This window comes from Amia ocellicauda, chromosome 10 (assembly GCF_036373705.1).
Source record: "Amia ocellicauda isolate fAmiCal2 chromosome 10, fAmiCal2.hap1, whole genome shotgun sequence".
Classification (NCBI taxonomy): Eukaryota; Metazoa; Chordata; class Actinopteri; order Amiiformes; family Amiidae; genus Amia; species Amia ocellicauda.
Genome location: NC_089859.1, coordinates 2,066,625 through 2,087,409, shown reverse-complemented (window position 1 = coordinate 2,087,409; position 20,785 = coordinate 2,066,625). Strand labels below are relative to the sequence as shown.

General features: G+C 43.5%; 1 protein-coding gene across 1 annotated transcript; it reads right to left on the bottom strand.

Moving 5' to 3' along the window:
• Nucleotides 1-1,145: 1,145 nt before the first annotated feature.
• LOC136759710 (T-complex protein 1 subunit alpha) lies at nt 1,146-7,324 on the bottom strand. The gene is made up of 12 exons (XM_066714699.1): nt 7,143-7,324; nt 6,653-6,738; nt 6,166-6,294; nt 5,936-6,033; nt 5,403-5,511; nt 4,871-5,054; nt 3,555-3,681; nt 3,190-3,365; nt 2,915-3,038; nt 2,365-2,557; nt 2,004-2,167; nt 1,146-1,850 (listed from the first exon to the last, which is right to left on the bottom strand). Exons 1-12 carry the CDS (start codon nt 7,216-7,218, stop codon nt 1,634-1,636), a joined length of 1,683 nt encoding a protein of 560 aa, XP_066570796.1. The 5' UTR covers nt 7,219-7,324; the 3' UTR covers nt 1,146-1,633.
• Between the last annotated feature and the right edge of the window lie 13,461 nt (nt 7,325-20,785).

The window sequence follows — 20,785 nt, the reverse complement described above, 5'->3', positions numbered from 1 at the left end:
TTCAGCCTATTAACGCAACATTAAGTGCCCTGTGGGAGGTGCACCATTAAGGAAAGGAGACCAGAGCCGTGCAATGCTTACTGGCATTCGATTTGGCTGTGTATATATAGCTTGTTTTTCTCCACACTCACATGGTAAACAGTAAATCAATTATTTTCCTTTCTGTGGCTGCCTTCAAAGGTAAAGGGTTTATTCAGCAACATGTTTTTAGTCAAATTCCCAGTGTTGCTAGTTCTCAGTAATTCAGAGAGAAATTGGGAATATGTCTGAAGGACCAGCCAGGGTGGAGTGTGTTACAGACTTGAGTATCCAGTAATGCCCAGTAACTGTCTTTGACGTCTTCGCGTTTTCCTCCATAGTCAAAGCAACATCTTCGTTTGTTAAAGGTTTATAAAAACCGTTCCAAACCTCTCCTGCCTCCTCTTTGGAGCGAATTCAAATCTGGGTTTCCTGTTCTCGTGCTGAGGAGGTTTACATCTTAGTGTCACCTGTACTTCTGCAAACCGTGGCTGGTGATGCCTTCTCCGCCGCACTTGGGAGGCTGGTGGGGGTCTCGGCTGTTTTTGGGGTGTTCTTTGACAGCTCTGGTAAAAAAAAAATGTTGATTTGGGTTTTCCCAATTTCTGTGCTATGGGTCTGATCGAGTTTTCCTTTCAGCTTCAGAATTGGCTGCTTTTAACATGTTCTTTGGTTTTCGTTTGGATTTTCAACTACAGACTCCAAACCATGAAGGCACAGCGAGGCGTGACCGGCTGTTCTCAGCGCTTGCTGTGAATGCATTACCACGAACCAGCACCTGACCAACGACGCACTGCTCAGCTAATTGTCCCAGTACTTTTACTCCATTCACAATAAAGAGCTTCTACACTGTAATTGTTTAATTGACCCAAGAGGCTACAACTGAAATCAAAAACTTTATGAAAAGAAAATACTTGGGAGTTGTACGTTATGTTCCCCCCCCCATATGAGAAATTATTAGAGTTCATAGAGAAAATCCCAGTTTAGATTTTACAGTCGCAATACTTTGAGGTCATGTAGAATGTAAAACCATGCCCTGTAAAAGAGGATTTGTTAAAGTAATTTTATTATATTAAATGGTAAAATTATGGTCTAAAACCAAAAATGCACACCTTTTAGAAAAAGGGTAAGTGTTACTGAAATATATCACTTTATTGAACTCATATGCATTTATGCTACAAAGTGCTTTGCTAGGGACTCAAGCCCACAGTGTTTTTAGATCAGGGGTACAAGTGGAAAGAATGGTCATTGTTCAGTTACATTTACCTTTAAAGACCACAAACCCATCTAGGCAATGTAATTCAACTAAGCCAGGACATCCACTACACACATTTTGTGCAAAATCACAGCAAACAAATGCCTTTGAAGGCAAGGCACATCTTTTTCCACAAGTTCACGGAATTAAAGAACACCGCGTTCGAGCAAACGAGCATTTAACGATGGCTACGTTCAGACGACACCAAGGGTATACTTTATTAATTAGACCATACACTGCCAAGCAACATGGGACAATTTTAAGCACCAGTCTGTGCAACCTCTTCAGGGGGAAAAGAAAAAGTGCTGAACGAGATGAGGGCGTCGAGCCAGCAGCCACTTCACATGGTCGGTTTGCTAATCAGTCGTCTAGTTCCCCCCCCGCCACGGCGTCTTGGTACGATCTGCCGCCACCTTCCTTCTCGTCGGGGATGATCCGGATGAGGTCGTCGATACGCAGGATGGTGATGGCGGCTTCGGTGGCGAACTTGATGCTCTTGGTCTTCACCATGGTGGGCTCGAACACCCCGGCCTGCTTGTTGTCTCTGGGTTTGCCGTTCACGAGGTCTAGACCGATCCTGCACAAAAAGAGGGATGTGAACATAGATCTTTCAGGTCTGCGAGAACATCAACCAGGGTAAGCTGCACCATGCATACATAAGCTACGGCTCATTGGCAGGATAAACCATTGCACAAACACACGACAGCCTTCCTGCCAACGCGCCACTTGCCATTTGAAGTGCTTGTGGTCGGGGTTGATCTGGGCCTGGTTGTGGAAAGCCCGCAGCTTGGCCACCAGGTCGATGGAGTCCTGGGCTGCGTTCACCGCCAGGATCTTGGGGATGATGAGTAGAGAGTGGGCAAACTCCGCGATGGCCAGCTGCTCTCTGGAGCCCTGCGAAACAACCACGGACACGTAGGGTCATGAAAATGCCTTCCCACTGGACTATCTACCTGACACAGTGGCGATTGTTTACACTGGGAAAATTAAAGGAGAGGGGGGTGGCATGGAGAGCCTTCAAGGAAACAGAAATGTGCTTTTGCAGGTTATATTTCGAGTGTGTCTGGCGCAAGGAGGTGTTAGCAAGAGACCATCGTGGTGGCGAAGTTCTCCAGGTAGATGCTCAGTGCGGCCTCCACTGCTCCCCCTCCGGCCACCAGCGACTTGGACTCCAGGACCCGCTTAACCACGCACAGGGCGTCGTGCACGGAGCGCTCCATCTCGTCGCACATGAAGTCGTTGGCCCCGCGCAGGATCAGGGAGGCGGCTGTGCGCGCCTTGGTGCTGGAGACGGAGAGAAATGTCCAGTGGTGGGAGAAGCAGCGACTAGGAGACTTATCCCACTGCAAGGATGCAGACTGTAATGCACACAGAGGAGAAGATTATAATCCTAAAAGCGTGCCAGATTTCATGAAGATGTCACTTCCTGAAGAACACATTGACTCATCCTCCAGGGGGTGTCCATCATAGTAAAAGATTAGGTAAATTAAGCTCTGCTCCTTCGAGAACAACTAGGATACAAACATGAACATTCAGACCAACTTGTGGCTCTAGCATCTCAATTGTACGGCTTCCATAGATTAAGCAACGCAGTCGTTTGTACGTCAAGATGCACCCCCTACCAACTGGGCCGGGACTGACCTCTTGATTAGGATGAGTTCGTCATCACAGATCCAGTCCTGCAGCACTTCCTCCGCGTGGCCCAGCAGGGAGACGTCAAAGGCCTCCTCTCCTTCCAGATTCACCAGCGAGGAGCACACCGTGGCTGGATACAGAGGAGGACGAAGAGGAGGAGATCGGTCAGGGAGGAGGAGGAGGAGGGATAAGAGTGTTACTTTAGGAAGATCAACAAAAACCACCTCTCTTCCTCAAAAAGCAGAACAATTATGTGGCGAATCGGGAACAGACATACATACCGCCTGAGGCCTTGGCGATTCTCCGGAGGTCCTGCTTCAGTACACGTCTGACTGCCATGGCTCCAGCGTCCAGGAAGTATTTGAGGCAGATGTCATCAATGCCCCCTGTGGTGAGGATGACATTCGCCCCAGACCCCAGGATCTTCTGAACACGCTCTTTTGTGATGTCAATCTCTCTGTGGCACAAAACAGAATATCAGCTCTCCAAGATCAAGACTGTTAATAAGCCTAGAGGTAATGGTTGAATTGTCAGGCTTAAGATCTTGAGTAAATCACATCGTTAAAGAGGACTGGTATACATGCAGAATCAAATCGGTCTTTCTGCTTTGCTATACGAGAGGAAGTGTGCGCGGTCGAGATCGTACCTTTGGCGAATCTGTGCCAGCTTGTCTGGGTCAGAAATGATCACCTGTACTCCCATCTTCATCTTGGTCTTCTGCAGACTGAAGTCCAGACAGGCAATCTTGGCATTGGTGATTTTCTTGGGCATGGCTGCGAGAGAAATTGACGATTCAAATAATGACAAAGTATTCACTGTAGGGCGTCACTCAAGATGGAATAGCGCCTCTCCTTTTAGCAGCTACACCACCTGCCAATCCCAGCGGTGAATACGGCTTCTCCACAGCATCCCTGACATGGTTACGGGAAGATATCTTGGAGGCATCATCAACCGTCGCTACAAAGTAACTCACAGGAGACTCCGCTAACGCTCAGGGTACAGGGTTGAGCAGAGCAATCCTACTTACTGGCATACGGTCAGGAATATTTTCACAAGTTGTGGGGGGGGGGGGGATGGGGGAACTTCTAATTAAATAAAATAAAAAGGATTATGATCCAAATAAAAAGAATCCCCCCCGAGGAGCAGTTTCTCCACCGCAGCGTTGCAGAGATCTGGATCACATCCAGGTTTCTTTTTCGTTGGGCTTGAACACAGTTTGCATCAGCTACTAAGTAAATCCCAACTCAGAGTGAAACGCTGGCATCTGCTGCCCACATGGGGCTTTAAGCGGAACAGTAGCTCGAATGTTCGGTCTCCACCTCCTTCCACTAAAGAAGTTTAAAAACATCTTAATGAAGTACAGATTTTAAATTCACGCCATGTTTGTTCCACAGAGGAGAAAGGCAGTCGATCACATTAACTAAATCCATTCATCTCATCACTATTCAACACAAAAGGATGCCTCCTTCTGCGCTAGTCAGTCCATTATACGTGAAGGGAGGAAAACTGGCCCGTCTCTGCAAACATGGGAACAGGAGGACAGGCAGAGCTGGAAGTTGGTTTAAAGAAACCTGGCACTTCAACCACATTTCGGTTTGTTTTTAACCCTGCAAGCTTAACCTAATAATGAATACATATCCTTGGAATGAAGTAGGATAGAAAGACAACGAGAGTCATAAATAAAGTCGATAGAAGCAGCAAGTGGAGACACCGCACACTTTTTAGCAAGATTTGTTTTTTGCACTCCAACGTGACGGATTACAGTATGTGGAAGCAACTGTCAATCAATACGGTGTGGAGGAAAAAAAAAGTGTGTACGGACACACATTTGTAAACAGAAGAATTTCATGTTTTGGGGAAAAACAACAACGTAAGCTCCATTCAGACTTCGCCATCACAAGCCACTTCGGACCAGTTTGCGTCACCGCCAGACGGACCGCTCCGGCTCTTGGACAGCCTTACCTTGCGAGGCCACAGTGCAGTTGATGGCATAGCCGTTCACCAGGAGGCTGTCCCTCTGGCTGCCCCCGTGGGCCTTCAGCACATTGACCGAGGTGACGGGGTAGTGCGCCAGTCCCTTGGCATCGGTGAATTTCACCGCCATGACGGCATCCACCACCATATTGGCAAAGAAGTCTGAGTCAGTACTTCAGTCAAGGCAACGATGGGACGGACACAGGTCTGCGCATAATGAACGAGCACCGAACACAGGGGACTCAAACACCACAGGATAGATCAGTCTGGGCAACAATACTAGTACAACAGGCAAAATATCACAGTAAGCCATCTTCCTAGCAGAGTCCATGGAAGCAAACAAAACCTGTTCATGCAAGTTCTCTCTCCTGAATTAAGCTATATTTCAGAAGACAGGTTAAGGCCAGTAAAGCAAAGACCTGAATGGAGCCAAATAGCACATATTCCATCGAGTCCCACTGAGAAGCAGCAGTCAGACCAACACAGACTGCTTTTTGGTTCTGGACCGAAAAGGATATGTTCCAATAATCTTTGAGGACATGGAGGTCTTGGCGGCGTTCACGAGACACTCCCTTCCCAGCTCATCGGTGTTGATGGTCAGGTTTTCGTTGATAAATCGGACCGCTTCTCTGAAACAGAGAAAACAACCGAGCGAAAGGAATCAATCAATCAGTCAGACTGGGACACACAGACAACAAGTCACATGCAGGATGACTCGGTGTGGATCGCACCGAAAAGGCAATTTCCACCGGCACACGGTCAGACTCATTGTTATTGGCAAGGGCCCGACTAGGATGTTTGGGTCTTTATCTGTACTTTCATCATCTCCCAGATGGCCGACACGCCTGGTGTTTCCCAACCAAGGCGGTGCAGAAGGCTGGACCACATGATGGAGAGCAGGACTAAAGTACCGGAGGAACAGAAAAGGGACGGAGCCAGAGCCTGGAGGGGAGATGGGGCAGGACCAGGAACTAATCTCCAGCCGGAAAGAGAGGAGCCGTACGAGAAACGGCTTCCAACGGGTTCCTTATTGGCAATGGTCTGGATCCTCACCTGCAAGCCAAGCGGTAGCCGCTGATGACACTCGTGGGGTGGATCTTCTGCGACACCAGCTCGTCTGCGTTCCTCAGCAGCTCTGCAGCCAGTATTACCTACACACACACACACACACACACACACACCAACATTTATAGTGCCTTTAGCCCGAGACTGAGCCCAAGGCTCCTAAATTCAGTTTACAATTAATCAATAAGAATCCGCGCACAAGATGCCGGGCCACTTACCACGGATGTCGTCCCATCCCCGACCTCACGGTCCTGCAGCTGCGCCAGCTCACACAGCACCTTGGCAGCAGGGTGCTCCACCTCGAGCAGCTTCAAGATCGTGGCCCCGTCATTGGTAATGGTGATGTCCTGAATGTGGCAAAGCAAACATGACAAACAAACAACAAAACATGATCCGAAGAATCAATCCTAGAAGACAATTATTCCAGCTGTTTCCTCCAATATTTCCTAGACCCCAGGGGGCTACACTGGTAGGGGTTTGTTGAATAATTGAATATTAGCAAAATAGAGCAAATAGGTTTTTTTTGAAGGTTGTGCAGGATGCACTTCATTACTGTATGGTTTGCTTCAGGAGACGTTTTACATATTGAATCTCTGTACAATGATGCCTCACGGATGCAATCAGTACTTTCAGAATCTTTGCAGTTACTAGTGCGTGGTTTTAAGGGGCTCTGGACTCATGATTAAAAGTGTAAAATCCACTTACCCCAATATCGTCAACCAGCATCTTGTCCAGCCCCACCGGGCCCAGGGAGCTCTTCACGATGTTGGCGATGGACGACACGGCCATGACTGTGGAGGCGGGCAGACCAGGTGAGCTGGGCGCAATTAAAGCAGAAGCGCATCTCGGCCAGAACTATGACCCGCGCAGGCAGTGCGTAGGTCTCTAACAATGCAATAAATAACACCTCCCTAATTACGGCGCCGGCCACGTGATGCTCCGATCACAACTCCGGCACTTTCTGGAAACACCCCCCACTGCAGCACCGACTCCAGCATTAGTGCGTGTATTGAGAGTCATTTAGGACAATGTTAAGGTGCATGACGGTACTTCACCATTTATAATCAAGATCTGCACATAAACAGTGTTTTACAATAAAACCACCGCATGACGCACCATCCACTTTGTATATGGTTAGAAGTGCATCAAACCATGATTTGCTACATCATGCATGTGTCGTATTAAGATGGGTTACCGTTTTGGGTCCGCACCGATGCTCCGGTAGACCTCTGGCCCATGACACTCAGTAGCCCCGAGTCAAAAATAGACATTTTGGGTCGGTTTAGATGCTCGATAGCGCTGAAAGCCCGCAGACGCAGAGAGATACGCAGCTGCTAAAACTTCCCAACACTCCGCAACAGCTCGCCGCTCCGCCCCTAATACGACAACGAGGCGTGATTGACAGCGACTCCAGCCAATGGCACTTCAGTCCGGCCTCGGCAACTCACGCCATTGTGGCTCCAATAAAGCAGTCTGTCCGCCCTTTATATTACTGCAGGAGTTGAGCCAAAATGGCCAACAACGTTTCACAGTGTCCTCCGTCTTACGATCCTGCTGCGAAACTGCGACTTCTGTTTAACGCAGTTATCCAAATGCTTTTCATATCTGATAAAAGAGTGTTTTTATCGGCTGAAGCATAAAAATAATATAAACTATTGTGGAAGTTTCTTAATCTTGAGTGTCAGTACCACGTGACGGAATTATAACATTTTACTATTATTATTATTATTATTATTATTATTATGGCTAATCTATGTTGTATATAATGAGACGTCTGTCAGTTTTGCGCAGCTGAATATATGTAGTTACAGTCGGTGACGACAGGGTGGCGCTCCAGTATAAACTATACTATTATTTATTGAAACTTTATTAAAAAACACAGCATGACTCAGTATTAAATTATTGTTTTCCAAACCTAAGTTTAGTAATTTAGGAATACGAGGACATTGTATGCCGTGCAAATTAATTGATTTATTTCTGTTCCTGGTTCGGATTCATTTGAAGCCGAAATGTATTATTTTAGGCTTAATTACTCCAGAATTTGACCTGGAATGACATTTATATTCATATTCCCGTAACAGCAGCAAGACACAATAAGCTAAAACAATACACAAAGAGCAGCAGGTGAAGGTGCCTAAGTAAAATGAGCACGTTGAAGTGTCTTACGTCATTCAGTCTTCCAACGTAAAGCAGCGCATTCATTAATAGACATGTATTATAATTAGGAGCCAGCATTGTGGATTCAGTTTATAAATGTTTAATTTGCAAGAACTATTATGTGAGCTAAATATGTAAATATTTAATGTCTACTAAATTTGACAAACGTTTTCAAACCCATAACTCCTACATTTTAATAACAAAGCCGCTACGAAAACAAATATCTCAGTAATCGTGTAACGCATTGATCAGACTCTCACACAGAGGGGAAATAGTTAGTATTTATCATTATTTCTTTCTGAGCAGATGTCCTTACAGTTCACACAAGAAACATTTAAAAGCATCACAAAAGTGCAGTGAAACAATCAGTACAGAATACAGTAAGGATAGGGACGGCCAACTCTAGCCCTGACTTAACTGAGCCAATTGTGGGTTTAATGAGTCAAAATGTTGATGTGTTCAAGGTATGCAGTGATTGGTGATTTAGAGAGACCTGGAAACATGCAGGATTGCAGCTCTCCAGGAAAAGGGTTGCCCTGGCCTGGAGGGAGTGTAAGGAGGTCCTGACAAAGGGAGGTAAGAGCCAAAGAGAATTTATTATATACAGCATTCTATATCTATATTCTTATATATTATATGCGTTCTTTATACAAATCTATACTTAACTCCCCTACTGTTTAAAATAGGTAAAAGGCTCTGATTTAGGCAATTTTTTGTTCAATTAAGGATTCAATTAAGTAATTAAGGCCTCGGTTGGAACAAAAACCAGCAGGGGAGGGGCTCCTCAAGGACCAAGGTCGGGGTCCCTTGATATACAGAGCTGGTGTCCAAGTCCACAACCACAGGCCAAGCAATTCCAGTCCACAAGTGCTAAAGGGGTCTCTGGTTTTCCTTCCACCTCAGGACTCATTATTCAGCTAAGGCCATTATTAGGATGAGAAGTCAAATCACCTCCTGATTGCAGGCATTGGCTGCTAATAGAGAGGTACCTATAAAACCTGAAGCTAGGTGCACCCCAGGGGCTGGAGTTCCCTGGCCCTTGGCTAAAACATTTCCTGGTCTTCTGAGAGTCCTGAACTGCAGAGATCAACTTCTCAATCTGCGTGAGGAATGTCATACTATTGCTCTGGCCAGATACTACACATTACAGATACTACAGATACGACTAAAGCAGTCAGTCGGTGAAGGATGGGTCTATACAGTTAAATACCACACAGGCAGCTGAATTTCCTGTCATGGCACTTTTTGCAACATAATTCTCTATCTATCTATCTAACTGTACATAACATGCATAATCTGAAAGCCAAATAGTCACTTTCATAGAAGGCTGCCATATATCCATGTAACACGCTCTTATGAAATATTTGGGAAATCCTTCAGGGGGCGTCTGAGCTGTGTCTCGCTGCAGATGAGTCTCCTCAGCGCTGTGGCCTGTAACTGCAGGTAATGGAGCAGAAACGCTGGCTAAATAATGTGAGCTGGAACAGCAGCCTGGCCTTTCTCAACACTGAGAGCAAAGCCAAGACGCTCAGAGTAGTGTCAGCCGTGTCCGTACCCTGCAAGCACGTAAACATGCGTGTGTAACGGAGGGAGGCAGGTGCTGTGTGACAGACTAAACAAACTCATGTTTGTGATTTGGGAATTCAATAGTAGGAGCAGGACGACTCCACAGCTACGCATTGAACTAGCAATTGTTTTTTTTCTTTTCTTGCTTTTTCCCTTAACCCTCAGTAAAGCTCCCAGCTATTTCCTCATATCTTTTCTCACAGTTTTCATTCAGCTTTATTTATTTATTCATTTACTTTCCTGAATGATTTTATTGGCTTCTTCGCTTTGTGTGCTTTAGTGTGCCGCTTTCACCAGATGTGGTTTTAAACATTTAGGTGATATAAATATGTTTTGGGAAGAAAAACGGAAGGAATTGCTACAGTATCAATCCAGGTTTTAAGACTTTCAGTGCAAAAGCCAGGAGCCACTTCTTTAAAATGTGGATGTCTTTTTAAATGTCAGGCCCTAATGCAGTTCCTTCTGCTGGTGTCAGTCTGTCAGCTCTCCTCCTCCATAATGCAACACTTTCATAGGGAAGAAAAAAATAATTTGCCTATCTGATGTGGAAATCTTGACAGTGGTCTCAGAGTGCTGCAGGGTAATACAAGATTCACCCAGTTTTGTTCCACAATTTCAAAAAATACAATTATGCTTTTCCCTGTGGCTACGCCGTGCACATATATATTTAAAGACCAGGAGCATTTAAATATAACAGGCAGAAATATTGACGCCCGCCCTGTCATAAAATAACTAATTTCCCCGAGATATACTCTTCAGCTCTGAGGCCACAAATTGCTTTGTATTTTATCATCGCCTGGCTGTCACTTACCCAGATTTCAGAGTGTCAAGTGAAGCTCCTAGACTGAAATGAAGACAACTGCCTTAATTCATCCAAGACTTGCAGAAAAGCCGCAGACAATGTGCTGATAAAAAAATAGAAAAGGTTCCTGGTAATGTTTGAACTAACAACTTCTCCAGAAGGGGAATGCAGTCGGCTCTCACGGTTTCGAGTGTCTGTTAGCGTGAAGAGAGGCCTCATTAGAGCTGCTTACAACCAATACATCCTTATGGGGAATAATGGCTGAAGAGAATTCATAATGGACACGTTTCCACTCGCCGTGGTCGGTCTAATAAGCTCTTGTTGCTATTATGCTTGATTTATTTCATGTCAACTGATGTTTACGTTGCATTATTAGTAAAGGAGTAACATAAGGTGGCAGAATGGACTACTTAACCTGTAAAAATCACAGAGACGGCGCTCTTATAATGTGATGGCAAAGCAAGTGAAGTTTGGCGTTTAATTTCCAAAGACATTACAAACAGAGGCTTTTTTATAATTTTATATACAGTAAGGGTACAATAAATGCTAGTCAATGATAATAATAATAATTGAATATGTTTCATCATGGAAAATTTAATCTGGAAGTGTAAACGAGAAGGGGATGGCGGTGTTAAATCATATAGAATTAAAAGAGATTGTGCTCAATTGTTGTGCAAAAACACCTGGATTCCACACATTTTAACTGGCAAATTGTACATCTATGTTAACAACAATGGTTTATTTCCCTTAAGAAATGTAGGCCTATCCACCAAAGACTTGCTTGTGAAAACATGTTGCTAGAATCCAGCAAGATGTTATCTCTACTCACTGGTGTTGTAAGCAGGGCGTTTTTTATTACATTTTTTACTCTCAGTGACAGGAATCTGAGAAAACGAACACAAGCACCTCTAGTCCCCTCCCGAAGCATCGGAAAACAAGGTTAGCGCTCGGAAGAAAATCTTGTCTGGCGGGTATCATGGAAGAGTTTCATACTTTGAGGTTGAACGTATATAAATAAATCCATACATCGAGAAAACCGTAGTCTGAAATGTCGCCGAGCTTCCCAGCACTAGTGTGTTTAATGCGACTGTCCTTGTTGTTTCTCAAGTGAAATGCCAGCACATGCTGAGTAAGACTGTTTCTAAATGTTAAAGGAGTGGGGTCAAGTCTGAACGTACGTAAGCACTTTCAGGCTTCATTAGAGGGAAAGTCAGTTTTCAAAACATTATAAAATACAGTAAATACACAAAGAATGGCTACAGTTCTAGAAAGGGGAAAAACAATGCTATTTAACTGCAGAAATAATAACTGTAAAATAATAATAATCAAGTGTTCTGACTTAAATACCAAAGCATCAGACTGTGGACTCATGCTAAAGGGCAGCTATTACAGTATATTTTTCAATGTGTGCATAATATCCATATTGAACTCTCCCAGCGCCATGCTGTTATAAGCAGCTTGCTATCTTTATACACACGGGCCTGAATCATATTCCTGTGCACGAAGAATTCACACTGTCACACCGTCTGCACAACGCTAAATATTCAAGGAATTCACAGGAATCTTAACAGCCGTCGATTGCCACTAATGTTTAATGACTGCCTTCCCCCCCACCCTTATTAAGTGCTGTAGTAACATTAACTAATTAAATAATGAATAAACACAACGCACTCTCACTTCTCTGTGCTGTGTGCTAATTGGTTTGGTTTCGCTCACTGTGCAGAAACCCAGTTTGTCACAGAAAGCTTCTGCATGCAGCTTAATGTTGTTCTCTGTCACGTGGGGCTATTTGGGGGGGATTTTGTAAGCCTTTGTCATGTTGTGTGTTTGTACTACATTATATTTTGACAAAACACGTGAATCACCTTTGATAACTATAGTAATGTTATGAATAAGGTGTTTACATGACTGATTACGTATTTGCTATAGTCAAGTATCTCATCTGAATCATAGCTGGATGTGTGTGTGCATGTAATCGCACTGATTGAGGTATTGATTTTTGTTTTATGAAGTGGAGGCCATTTATAACTTAGTTATCTATCAATATGTGTAAAGCTTCAGTAAAGATTCCTCCAGTGGACAGTATTATTAATAGTTTGTACCAGACACTTCTTTCTGAACGTCTGTGCAGGGCTGTGATGTTTCTGATGACATTATGAAATGGAGAGAAGGACCAGCTAATATACAGATAATGCTGATATAAAATAAGACAGGGACCCAGAAAACACAGAATAGTTTCTATCTAGATATCAGATCATTAGATGCTTGGAAGCAGCATTTATTCTCATTTGAAGTTTCTGCTCCTTTGTTTTAACAGTGCCTGTATTGACATTTTCTCATAACATTCTCTTTAATGGGAAAAAAAAGTCTCCTCGCTTCAAACTGCAAACGTGAGCAAGTATTCACGCCACCTATATAAGTTTCCGTCAGCAGAATTGACAAATAAAAATGGCTATAGCTTTGGCAACACGGAGGCTAAAGGCAAGGCATCCTGCTATGTGCGTCAAGGTGCCACTTTCAAACAAGATTAATTTCAGTTAATTAAGAAAGGGAAATAGCTAAAGCATGCATAATTTATCATTTAAACATGTTGGCATGACTTGAGGAAGTACACTGCAATGCTAAATGATTACAGACTCAGGGAGCCGGGTTACAAATTGCTCGCTGGTGCAGAAACGGTAAGAGCAGAGCTCCAATTTTAGCTAATAATCGTGAGGTAATACATGGATATTATTCCATTATAGCAGGATTTACAATTCAATATCCAGATGGAAGTTGTAAGATTTTGAACATGTCTTATCTTTCACTACCATCAAATTCAGAGAGAGAACCGAAGACGTCGTACAAGTGTGTCTTTCTGATGATTGATGGTTCATTTTCAGAGCATTAGCTCCTAACAGACCCTGAGACATTTTTTAGTTTCCAGTGAAGGGAAGCTTAGAGAGTCTTGTAATGATCCCTGGCAAGCGAGAACAAGCTGCGTTCATTGGTAAATGCAGCCATTTGAACGGCAAAAAAGGCAAATTATCTATTTCTGACAGCAGGTGTTTTTGATTGAGGCGCTGCTTTGTTAAGGTGACCGTGGCTTCATGTGCAGTAAAGATAGGAAGCATATACTGTAGTTTTCCTCCTCAGTAAATCACACGAGCAAAATTACATGTTTTTTCCAGATGCCCAGCTGTCATTTCTGCCCTGGATTATTAGTGGTGGGACCCTTGTTTGACGGCTACGTATAGGCCAAAAGAAATTGAAAGTTGAAATAACACGAAACCAAAACAGTGATGATGCTGAGATGCTTAATTGGATTGTGAGGAACCCAGCTTCCCTATGAATGCGTGGAATGTTTCATATTGACACCGGTGGCGTAACCTGCGAAATTGTCCATCGGGCCGCGATTGATTTGGGGCGACAGGCTGGTCAGTTTCCCCGCTGTCAGCAGAGCCGCGTCCGACAGGGAGCAGAAACAACAGCTCTGTTCCCGAAAGTACTCCTTTCTGTACAGTATGTTTTTTAAGCTTCAGTTGCTGTTAGAGCAATAGCGCTCCAGGGCAGTGCCCACATTTGCACAAATATAAATCGGTCTAGACAGAATTCATAGCGCTGGGCAAATAAAGAAAAACCTTCAGTACAATGAAACAACGACCAAAGGCCTCGTCAGAATTCTTCTTTTAAACAGACAAACACTAGCACTAGAGCAGTGACCTCCAAACCTAGGCATGGAGACATTCAATTCAGTTAACTTATAGGTCACTGAATCACAAATTTCTAAAGACTGTGAAAAACAAGTTACTCAGATGGTAAAGGGAGCTTTGGTCCTTGAGGGTTGAGTGCTTTTGTATAGTGTCTGAATTAACTGACTAAAACACCTGCTTATATGATCAGCATAACCGATTCCCAAGTCTTTATACATTTCTGATTTAAGGCTCAGTTATTAAACCTTTTTGAGACACTTTTCCAAGAAACTTTGTATCTTGTAGGATTTTTGACAATCTGAAACTAATACACTGATCGGACACCCACAGGCAATTGGGATGATAGATAGGATTCCTCTCCTCCTGCACTAATAACATGTAGGTAGATGTAATAATAATAATAATATTAAAAATGTATAAATGAGACCATGATTTTCAATGCTGGCAAATATGCATTGTATGGAAAACAGCTGGCAGCTTGCGGTATTAAACTCAGTGAACTGAGATAAAGATTTATTTTAAATCGGACTCGACCGCACTGTAAAATACAATGTACTCAGACAGCCAAGAGACGTGCAGAAGCCACACAAACCATTAAACATCCTCTATGTTAGCATTGCTGAAGTGGGGGAGAGTTTGCTTTGGGTGATACCAATGGCCTGAATGTCAATAATAAAACAAATGCCCAAGATCTTCTGAGAAACGTCAGTGATCATCCACAGAAGTTACTTGAAAATAAAGAAAATAAACTCATAAAGACTCAGGGAAACTCATAGGAATCAAGAACTAGATTAGTTTTTATACCTTCTATGTACATATGTATGTATTTTTTATTTATTTATAGAAACGGAGAGAGATTCTGACATACATTGATGAGAATAAAATCGACATTTTGGGTTCATAAAACCGTAGATGTGGAGAAAATGTAATCTAAATCTGAATACCGCGAGCCTGAGATCTATAGACCTGCTCAGCTCCTGTGTCCTCCTGTCTCGTCTGCTCAGGACGGCTGACTAGTTGTTGGCACACAAACGCCTTTGGCAAAACAACTGAAATCAGGAACCAGACTGCGATTTAAACACAGTCCCCATCTACTGCTGTGAATTAATTTCCTGGTCATTGTGGCCCAGTGCAGAGGTTTTCTTTGTGCCCTTCCTCATTGAGGAGGTCAGGGTTCAAATGCTACTGTCAGCAAATTAGCCGCCTAATGTTGTTCACTCCAGACTGTGATAAACCAACCAAACACAACATGAGCTCAGTAGGGAAATGCCTGCTTTCTGTAATTATGATTTTTTCTAAAAAATACTCCTCCATTGACCTTTAAGCAATGAGCAATATAGACCAAAAATATAGCCTATTTTTGTTGGTTTACCTTCTTATGTTTGTATTATGTAAGGGCAGATATCTTGTGTATCCCTTCAGAAGCACCAGGGGTGTACCGCTGAGAAGCAAACCTCACGCTTGAATGGCGCGGCTTTAACTGAATCCAATTGTCGACAGTATAAGACAGTTGGATGCGGCTCGGTTGAATTTAATTAAACAGGCCCACTTCCCACTAAGGTGTAATCCAACCCTTTTATATGCTTTATTGTGGCATTAATAAGTACAAACAGCTGCTGGTGAAACTCTGAAGCCACAATTACACCTATAGCCACGCAGTATCAGTTCCTCTTGAAATTGAATAAACCAAGGGGGCAGGAATATGACTGTGAAGCTTTAGTTTTTTTCTGTATCGAAGAAACCAAATGTATTAATATAGATCAACACGTCCAGCCCTGTATATATAAATAGCTTTATATTAAATATTTTAAAAGATATAAATGCAATTTGTAATCTTGTAGATTTAAACAGTAGATTTAATTTTGAAACTGAGTGAGTGAGGAGCCACTGTAAAGCTATACGTTTCTTCTTTTAACCTGTCTTACTTGTTGTAACTTAAAGGGGGGTACCAATACTTGTGACTAGTACTTGCTAGGAGTAAACTTCAGTCTTTTAGTAAATTCTGTAAATGAACTGATAACTCAAATTTGGTTTAATGTGCAACATATATTGAGCTAAATGAATTAGTGAATTTCCCGTTGCAATAAAGGTGCCACTCATTTTGTCTGCTACTATACATCTCAAATGTATTTCATAACATTAGCACTAAGCTAAGGTAACTTCACTGAGCAAAATATAACACAAACTGAATTAAAAAACAAGTCCCAGGTTGTTAAATTGCTTTAGGTCACAGTTTGTGTTTGGCTTTGATTCATATTTAAAACCCAAATAAAACGATCACTTTTCCATTTCCACTGGCGAGTTTGTTTCTATGTACACAAAGTACCTGCTGGTATTGATAGGATTTCCATTTGAAAGTGCTGAAGTGTTCAGTCTGGGGGAGGTCTGCTCTCAGATCTAAGCAGAAAGGAAAATGCAACATGGCCCCCATTTCACAGCCTTCACCTCTGCCCGCCGGCCATTACTGCTGACGGGACGTTTTGAATTCCTTAGCTCGGGGTCGAACCCAGCTTTAAATTATGATAATCTTATTGAACGTACGACACAGGAGGTAAGGTGTAAACTGGTGCCCTATATAGATTTTAAAAACAAGCTTAGTCTTACTGTACGTGACTGCTTTCTTAAATGGCTCCCTTGCATTGCATACAAACGGCAAGTATTTCACCTTTTCCACATAAACAGATCAAACCAGATAGTTATAACTACTGCTGCGATATTTCAAAGACGTTCGTTTGGCTTTTGCACTATTTGCCGCATGGTGACGAAGAGGATGGCCTTTAATTTGACATGGACATGGTGAGAGTGGGGATTGTAACAGATGCACAGTTTCATAAACGTGTGGGAGAAGTGCTTAAATATGATTTAAAACTAAGACCAAAGAATAAACCAACCCCTGTGTAAGTTTAAATGGATGCTGATGAAAACACAAGCATTGCTATTTAAATGTGCCTTTGAAGGTGATCAAGAAACAAAGAAAGGAACATAAAAGGCTTTTCCACACATAGTTTGTTTCTCGTGAATCCCACTCGGCTCACTTCAGTTTCCTCAACTCTGTTATTGAAAGAATAAACTAATACATAAAGAAGTGCTATTTCAAAACAAATGCCAAAATGAACCTGACTATCAAACTTGAGGGTTCTCTACTAAAACAAAGATCCAGTTTTGCATATAACCCAGATAATAATACTGATTCAGGCATTTAAAGTGTTTTAACACAGTGTAAAATGTACAATGATGTTGGAGGTCCCTGAGGAAACGGGGCTGAGAAGGATCTGCTCGTTAGCTCACAGTCTTAACGATGAGGCCCTGAGAAACAACATCAGTCACTTAAAGTATTCATGGAAAAAATACTTTTGTGATTCTCCGCTGATCTGAAGAAATGAGTGTCTTTTGATTTTCTGTGAAGTACGCCTCCGGCTTTGCAGGAGAGCCCGCAGCCGAGACGCACAGATCAACAGCGTCTAACATGCAGAACCAATATCAACACAAAAGCTGGGAAAATATTCTAAATGCGGTTCTTTGAAGATGTTGACGTTGACTGTCGGACATCACTTTTCACGTCTCCTCCTCCCCAGCCTGCTCTGTCTCCTGGTCTGTGTCAGCTTTGTGTCCTTCTCCGCCTCTCTGCGGCTCTTTTAGAGATGCAAACCGCACCCGATCCTCAGTAGCCTGGTCTGAGAGGGACGTGAAGTCCGGTACTTGTGAACAGACAATGTGTCGTCACGATTCAACCGTCCTGCCGGTGGGGAGGTCTGGATGTACCTGCTGAAGTGTTCGTTTTAATGTTCAACAGCTTTGTGTGGACAATCCAGACTGTTTCATACTTGACAAGGTGTGCTGCTCTGTGCTCTCCTGGTAGATTTCCCCTCATTTATCTACTTTTTTTCTTTCCTTCATTCAATTACAGTTCCTGGCAACCACTTCTCAGTTTGAACGTGACAACCTTGAAAACCAGACAATACTCAAAGTGTCTTGTTACAATCCCCCCCACCTCCCTCCCATTTTGACAAGATAGAGCGAGCGCAGGGAGGAGGAAATGTGTTTGTGAGAACTCCCGTTTATTGACATACTGGGGACGCATTAATTTCCCACCCAGCCCGTCCCTCGCGTCACATCCCAGCCAGGTAGCATATGCCGGGCTTTGCCTCACCGTGGCCAGCGCTAATGCCCCTTTGAGCGCTGATCCAATCTGTGGGACCCTTCTCCATGATGAATCGTCTCCAGAGTGATTACGACGGAACTTCCGAATCCTGACCTTCAGCTCCCCTACCCTCGGCCGCCGCACAGCCAAATGAATTGAGTGGGAGTGAGGAGAGAGGGGAGAGCCGGGGGCGGCCCGGTCAGACATCTCAGCTCCTCCCTCCCTCCCCCCCTGGCTGCGGTCGGCAATTACAGCCTCTGGGAAAATTGGCCACTTGATACCGAACAAGAAACCGAAGGGAACCCGATTCAAGGTTAGGCGTTTAGTGCCAATAACGTTCCCAGGATTGCAGAGACCACAGGCATCAAAAATATATTGTCCCAGTAAGAAAGCAGCATCTCAGAAGCACAAGAGACACAATTATAACGCAGTAAAGTACAGAAAATGTGAAAGGACTCCAATCCGGAGTAAATGTGGTCACAGAGCAATTCACTGTTGTACCGCCAAGAAAAAGTTTGGAGGTTAAATTTTTTTTAAACGTATAGGTCTGTTAAAAAGGAACAAATATTTTATGTTCCTGTGATTTGAATAATTTTGTATTACTGGTATTTAGGATACGCCAAAAACTTTTGAGAAACACTGATTTATAGGATTCTCCAGCAGCTACTAACAGGATTGTACAAATTATATGTTGTTTTTGTAACAATAGCTTTAAGATACTTATTTACCTTACTATACCTTTTCACCTGTCTGTCTCCTCTCACACACACACCTGAGGGTTGTGTATACGTGTCCAGGCAGCGGGTTGTCAAATGTAATGAATCTCGGCACTTCGCCAAGAATTTAACTGGGGCCGTGGCACTTCATCAAAACAAGTGTCCTTAACAAAGGCTGTAAAACAAAGGAAGCCTGGCCCTGGTGTGGGCTGCTGACTAATACTCGGGGTAATAGATTCGATCTGGCCTCTGGGCCCATAAGCGGTTTTCCAGCGATATGAGGGGATGTTCGGGCACCACGAGCGTGAGGCAGTATTCCTGGTCCGAGGTCACAGGGGTCATAAGACATGAGAAATATTTAAAGTATTTAAAGTTTTTATTTGTCAAAATGTCAAATTGGATTCTGAGAAACATTGTTTAAAATATAAAATCTATTTCAAAAGACAGCAAAAGGCAGATGACGTTGCTGTTGATCTTCCACAATAACATGAGGCCTGAGGCCAAATGCTCAGAGATGCCCGTTCAACCAGGAGGAGTAACTAAACTAAAGCAGTTCAGCAAACTGTTTATACCAAGAAACACTCATATATACGGACCTACAGCACAAAACACCTGCAGGATCCTATCTGAGAAGAAATACAGAAATACAGAAGTAAACAAATTACAGGAGGATAACAGGACAGAGATTTCTCAAGGGTCTAGCAGGGTTGTACACAATGTCCAAACTCGACCCTGAACAGGAGAGTGGATAATTGCTGGAGAACTGTAAGTGTGAAGATGGCCGCATGTCCTTGTACTGGACAACACGCATCGCTCTCTCTCTCTATCCCTCTTTCTCTGACAAGCAGCTGCCCTCGGTGTTGCCTGCTCATTATTAATGGCCAGCGGTGGGAAGAGGTGTTTACAAGGAGACTGCCACTTGGAAACCTCATGCTATTTAGCAGATTAAAATACATAACTCACGAGCAGGCTGGCATTTATAGGTCTTCCACGTCACCGCCGTCCTTCATTAGCATAGAGCGCATCAGGGCCGGCTGCCTGGGTGCTGAGCCATCTGAGAGTCCGTGGTTGCGGTGAGGAACTGGGTTTGACAGGGAGACGGACACAGACGTGCTCTCTTACTAAACAGTGAGACTAACCCAAAGTCACACACAAACTGTACGGAAATGTGAGCTGGATCTCACAGAGCTGTGGATTAACACTCCGCCTTACAGGAGATGTGGATTTCAGAGAAGTGAAACTCCACGGGCTTCTTCTGCACTCTTGAGATAGTGTTTATGCACTGAATATGTAGGACTCTGTGTATTGTATGTTTATACAGTATACATGTACACTACCGGTCAAACGTTTTGGAACAACTACATTTTTCCAGTTTTTATTGAAATTTACGCAGTTTAATGTCTCAATGTACTCTGAAATTAAAGCAAAGAACAAATAAACAACTGGAGATAAAAAAGAAATCATGGAATCATTTTGTTTAACACAATTTAACACCTTAAGCTGACAAACCCCTCTGGTACCCTTAAAAGGCACTAAATCTGTATGCTTCTCTTTAATCCCATGTGTACTCGCAGCTGCCCATCTGTGGAGAGGGAGAGATGGGAGGGGGGAGAGAGGATGCACGATGTACTATGACAGGAAACCTCAGCTGAATAATGAGTCCTGAGGTGGAAGGAAAACCAGAGACCCCTTCAGCCCTGACTGGAATTGCCCACCCCAAATAAAACAACATCCTACAACTGTCCTTGAACCACTGGGTCACGC

What these genes read in the sequence shown, in the direction of transcription:
- LOC136759710 (XM_066714699.1), bottom strand. Translation starts at nt 7,218, where the DNA reads ATGTCTATTTTTGACTCGGGGCTACTGAGTGTCATGGGCCAGAGGTCT. An exon ending in TGCTGGTTGACGATATTGGG is followed by an intron (nt 6,295 to 6,652) that starts GTAAGTGGATTT and finishes TGCCACATTCAG; the next exon opens with GACATCACCATTACCAATGA. An exon ending in TGTCCTCAAAGATTATTGGA is followed by an intron (nt 5,055 to 5,402) that starts ACATATCCTTTT and finishes CTTGACTGAAGT; the next exon opens with ACTGACTCAGACTTCTTTGC.